This window comes from Rattus rattus, chromosome 16 (genome assembly GCF_011064425.1).
Source record: "Rattus rattus isolate New Zealand chromosome 16, Rrattus_CSIRO_v1, whole genome shotgun sequence".
Classification (NCBI taxonomy): Eukaryota; Metazoa; Chordata; class Mammalia; order Rodentia; family Muridae; genus Rattus; species Rattus rattus.
The window spans coordinates 2548579-2554533 of record NC_046169.1 but is presented as its reverse complement, the minus strand read 5'-3'; the positions used below and the strand labels follow the sequence as shown (position 1 = coordinate 2554533).

The following is a 5955-nucleotide window of genomic DNA, read 5'->3' as shown; positions in this document are numbered from 1 at the left end:
AGCCTGCCCCATCGGAACTAGCGTTCGGCTGGCTGTACAAGTCCAAGCGCGGACGAGTGTGTCTACGTGATAGTGCCTTGTGTTTTTGTGTTGTTTCTGTATTGTGTGGTGTTTGAAATGGGACAAACCATGACGACCGCTTTGTCTTCGACTTGGGACCATTAGATGAACGTTAGGGCAAGAAGACATAACCTATCAGTAAAAATTAAGAAGAATCCCTGGCAGACTCTTTGTGCCTCAGAATGGTCGACTTTTGGTGTAAGTTGGCCGCCTGAGGGGACTTTTGATTTACCTACCATTAGAGCTGTCAGAGCAGTTATTTTTCAGGAAGGACTGGGATCGCATCCAGACCAACCGTGTGGGAACACGTGTGGGAAGACTTAGTCCACTACCCACCCCGGTGGGTCAAACCCTTCATCCCCCCTCGCCCACCAAGCTCCCGAGTCCTGGTTATACAGGAAGGCACTGCGGAAGAAAAATCGAAATTACAGCAAACTGAAGGAGGTGAGCCCAGGGCCCCACCAAAGCCGGTCCCTAAAATAGATCCTGAAATTAAAGAACCTCCTGAATGGCCTACGCCACTGCCCCCACCATATCCCAGAACCCCCACAACCGGCAGCCCCAACCCCGGCCCTGGTTGGACCCTCGGCAGGTACTACGAGCCACCGAGGAGCCACCCCAGAGGGGCCCGATTCCACCATGGCCCTGCCCCCTAGGGCCGTCGGACCATCACCAACAAGCCCACATGAGTTACAACGATTACAGTATTGGCCTTTCTCATCCTTCGACCTCTATAATTGGAAAACTAACCACCCACCTTTTTCAGAAAACCCAACGGGACTTACAGGTCTGATAGAGTCCCAGATGTTCTCCCACCAACCCACGTGGGATCACTGCCGGCAACTTTTGCAGGTTTTATTCACCACTGAGGAGAGGGAAAGAATTCTCCTCGAGGCCTGCAAGAATATCTGAGATGATGCTGGACACCCTGCCCAGACCCAGATGAAATAGATGCGGGATTTCCCTTGACTCGTCTTCAGTGGGACTACAACACGGCGGAAGGTAGGGAATGGCTGTCCACATACTGCCGGGCTCTAGTGGCAGGTCTCAGGGGGGCCGCAAGGAGGCCCACCAATTTGGCGAAGGTAAGAGAAGCAGGGAGCGACTGAGCCTCCCTCAGTGTTTCTAGAGAGGCTCATGGAAGCTTACCGGAGATATACCCCTTTAGACCCTATGTCGGAGGGACAACAAGCCTCCGTAATTATGGCCTTCATTGGACAGTCAGCACCTGATATTAGAAAGAAACTACAGCGCATTGAGGGACTGCAAGATCATACCATCAGGGATGTAGTAAAAGAGGCTGAGAAAGTTTATCATAAGAGAGAGACAGAGGAAGAGAATCAAGAAAGAGAGAAGAGAGAGAGAACTGAGGATGAGGAAAGAAAAGAAAGGAGGCAGGGGAAGAATCTGACTAGGATGCTGGCCGCAGTAGTAGGAGAAGGAAGACGTCAGGGAACAGGCAGGCTCAGACAGACAGGGAACTTGGGCGACGGCAGAAGGAGGGAGGGATCAAGGAGACCCAGAGAAGATAGACTACCCCTAGAAAAAAACAATGTGCCTATTGCAAGGAAAAAGGCCATTGGGCCCGAGAGCGCCCCAAGAAGAAAGAGAAAATTGATGAAGATTAGGGGAGATGGGGCTCGGTCCCCCTCCCCTAACTAAGAGTGGAGGGGACCCCCATAGATTTCCTTGTTGACACAGGAGCAGAATACTCAGTACTCAATAAACCTGTGGGAAAGGTGAGAGATAAAAAGACATTGGTGATTGGGGCGACGGGGCAGAAACAATATCCTTGGACCTCTTTCTGGACTGTAGACATCGGGAGAAATCAAGTATCCCACTCATTTTTAGTAATTCCAGAGTGCCTTATGCAGTTACTAGGCAAAGACTTGCTAACCAAGCTAAAGGCCCAAATAACATTTGCCCCCCCGGACCAGAGTTGTCCTGGGGGACGAAGGCACACCGAACCCTAGTGATGTCCCTACAGTTAGAAGAAGAGTATCAGCTTCACCAAGAGATAAAAAAATCCCCCAGAAGAAATACGAGATTGGTTGATTCAGTTTTGTCAGGCCTGGGCTGAAACAGGGGGAATGGGGATGGCTAGACCGGCCCCTCCAATAGTAATTGAGCTCAAGTCTGGAGCCACACCCATTGGGGTCCAACAGTACCCCATGAACAAAGAGGCAAGAGAGGGCATATGCCCCCACATCGAAAGACTGTTACCGCAGGGAATCTTAGTCCCTTGCAAGTCTTCATGGAACACCCACTTATTGCCAGTAAAAAAGCAAGGGACCAACGATTATCACCTAGCTCAGGACCTTAGAGAAGTCAATAAACAAGTACAAGACATCCACCCTACGGTGCCTAACCCCTACAACTTACTTAGCACACTACCGCCTAAACGAATGTGGTATACAGTTCTAGACCTCAAAGACGCTTTCTTCTGTCTGAGATTGCACCCGAACAGCCAATCCCTGTTTGCTTTTGAATGGCGAGACACCAAAATCAGAAAAACTGGACAGCTCACGTGGACAAGATTGCCACAGGGGTTCAAGAACTCCCCCACCCTATTCGACAAAGCGCTACATCGGATCCTGGCCTTCTTCTGAGCTAATAATCCCCAGGTGACCCTGCTTCAATACGTAGATGATCTACTGACGGCAGAGACCCTCAAGGAATGCGAACTCGGGACCCGGAAAATCCTGGCCGAATTAGGTGAGTTGGGGTATCGGGTTTCTGCCAAAAAGGCACAATTATGCTGGACTGAAGTAACGTGTTTGGGATACACCCTGAGAGACCGGCAACGATGGCTCAGAAAACGAACAGTGACGCAGATCCCAAACCCAACCACCCCTTGCCAGGTAAGAGAATTTCTGGGGACCGCGGGATTTTGCAGACTTTGGATTCCTGGGTTTGCCACCCTGGCAGCCCCATTATACCCTCAAACAAAAGAAAGAGGGAAGTTCATTTGGACCAGGGAACACCAATTGGCTTTTGAGACTCTCAAAAAGGCACTGCTGCAAGCCCCTGCCCTGGCGTTGCCCGATTTGGAAAAGCCTTTCATCTTGTACATCGATGAACAGAAGGGAGTTGCCAGAGGGGTCCTCACCCAAGCTTTAGGACCCTGGAAATGGCCTGTGGCTTATCTGTCAAAGAAACTTGATCCTGTGGCCAGTGGGTGGCCTTCCTGCCTGAGAGCGATTGCAGCTACGGCGGAAGTGGTGAAAGATGCCAATAAGCCAACCTTGGGCCAGAGTGTAACAGTAATGGCCCCCCACGCCCTCGAGAGCATTATTAGACCACCAGATCGTTGGATGACCAACGCCCGGATGACCCACTACCAGAGCTTGTTGCTGACAGAACGGGTAACTTTCGCTCCACCCACCATCCTTAACCCTGCTACCTTGCTACCTGAGGCAGGCGAAAACCCCGTACATCAATGTGAAGAGATATTGGCTGAGGAAACAGGAACCTGGTCAGACTTAACTGTCCAACCATGGCCTGGGGTGCAACCTGGTTCACAGATGGAAGTAGCTTCGTGGTAGAAGGTAATCGAAGAGCTGGGGCAGCGGTAGTGGACGGAATATCTGTCGTCTGGGCCAGCAGTTTACCGGAAGGAACATCAGCCCAAAAAGCAGAGCTTATTGCCTTGACTCAAGCTCTAAGGCTGGCAGAAGGGAAGGCTATCAACATATATGCTGATAGCCAGTATGCATTTGCTACAGCTCCCGTCCACGGGGCGATTTACAGACAGCGGGGACTGCTAACATCAGAGGGCAAGGACATCAAGAACAAAGAGATTCTCAGCCTGTTAGAGGCTATCCATTTGCCCCGCAGAGTGGCAATTGTTCATTGCCCTGGACATCAGAAGGGGACCAGCCCCATCGAGAGAGGGAACCAGATGGCTGACCAAACGGTCAAAGAGTCGGCACAAGGGCCAATGACTCTAGTGGCTAGAGTTGTGCCCCAACAGGAGGGGGAGATTCCCGAAAAAAAGATCCTCACAGAAGAAGAGGGATTGAAATACCTAATACACACCGCCTTACCCACCTAGGACCCAGAAAAATAGTAGAACTGGTCAAAAAGTCCCCTTATTACGTCCCTAAACTGCAGAAAACAGCAGAAGATCTTGTAAGAAGCTGCCGGGCTTGTGCCCTCACTAGTGCCGGGACCAGTAAGCTCTGCGCAGGAAAGCGCTTGCTAGGAGATCAACCAGGAACCTATTGGGAGGTCAATTTCACTGAAGTCAAACCAGCCCGGTACGGTAATAAATACCTTTTAGTTTTCGTAGACACCTTCTCAGGGTGGGTCGAGGCATACCCCACCAAGAAGGAAACGGCTAATGTAGTGGTTAAGAAGATTCTTGAAGAAATTCTTCCCCATTCGGGATACCTAAGGTAATTGGGTCAGACAACGGACCTGCCTTCATTGCCCAGGTAAGTCAGGGACTGGCCAGACAATTGGGGATAAATTGGAAACTGCATTGTGCTTACAGACCCCAGAGCTCAGGACAGGTAGAAAGAATGAATAGAACTATAAAAGAGACCTTAACTAAATTGACCTTAGAGACCAGCAGGGGTGATTGGATAGCCCTTTTCTCCCTTGCCTTGTTCCAAGTACGGAATATGCCTGGACTGTTAGGGCTGACACCTTTTGAGATACTGTTTGGCACACCACCACCCCTGTTCGAAACCCTAAAAAGCTTGGCGCGTCCTAATGACAATTTTGTGGCTTCTACCCTTCTTTTAGCCTGTTTGAAAGCTCTAGAGGTGGTCAGGCGAGAAATTTGGGAACAGCTGAAGGACACTTACGCCGCTGGGGACCCCTCTGTTCCTCATCATTTCGAGGTTGGAGACGCCGTCTTAGTATGGAGACACCGAGCTGGAAACCTTGAGCCGCGGTGGAAGGGACCCTACCTGGTACTGTTAACAATCCCAACTGCCATCAAGGTAGAAGGAACTCCCGCTTGGGTCCACGCTTCACATGTAAAAAGGGCTCCTCCTGAGGCTCGTCAAAATGAGTGGATCTTGGAAAAGACTCATAATCCTCTTAAGGCATGACTGTGAGTCAGGACAGCAACCCCCATCCCCCAATACAACAAATCTGGGAGGTGATCAATGAGGAGGGGAACACTGTCTGGTCGATCACTGCAGTACACCCTCCATGGACCTGGTGGCCGGACCTAATGCCAGATATTTGTAAATTGGCAACCGGATCATTCACCTGGGATCTCCCTGACCATACTGATCTTTCCAAACCAGCAGCCGAAAGGCAATGCATCCCAAGTGGAATAGGAGGTACGTTTGGGTGCTCGGGGCAGTTCTACCGAGCTAACCTCCGGTCTTCAGAATTCTATGTTTGCCCTGGTCAGGGCCACGGGTGGAAGCTTCGACACCAATGTGGAGGGGCCTCTGATTTTTATTGTGCTGCATGGGGTTGTGAGTCTACCGGTGAGGCTTATTGGAACCCCACTTCCACTTGGGATTTGATTACGGTAAAAGGGAACAGCAGCTATGACAAGGCAAACCAAGGGGAGAGAGATAGTTCTAAATACCCTGAAAACAAGTGTGCCCATGGCAACAGCCCAAAAGGGACTTGCAAAGACAGATACTGCAACCCCACAGTCATAAGGTTCACAGACACGGGGAAATGAGACCATCGGAGCTGGCTTAGAGGGAATAACTGGGGACTGAGAATAGATGATGCGGGGAAGGACCCTGGACTTATTTTCAGAATTAAGTTGACTTTAACAAGTCTGCCTCCCGTAAAACCTAACAGAGTTCTTCCAGAACAAGGCCCACCTACCAGACCCCTAGCACATGCTCGACCTATGTCGGCGACCACTGCCCCTTCTGATCCCATTACTTCTCTGGATTCTCTAACCTCTTCCCCCAC

The 5955-nt window shown here is 50.6% G+C and overlaps 1 protein-coding gene across 1 annotated transcript; it reads left to right on the top strand.

Moving 5' to 3' along the window:
- Window positions 1–1069: 1069 nt before the first annotated feature.
- LOC116885847 lies at window positions 1070–5120 on the top strand. The gene is given in 7 exon segments (XM_032887185.1): window positions 1070–1145; window positions 1762–1983; window positions 1986–2080; window positions 2082–3567; window positions 3570–4088; window positions 4091–4438; window positions 4441–5120. Coding segments are annotated over 7 exon segments (3426 nt in total).
- Window positions 5121–5955: the final 835 nt, after the last annotated feature.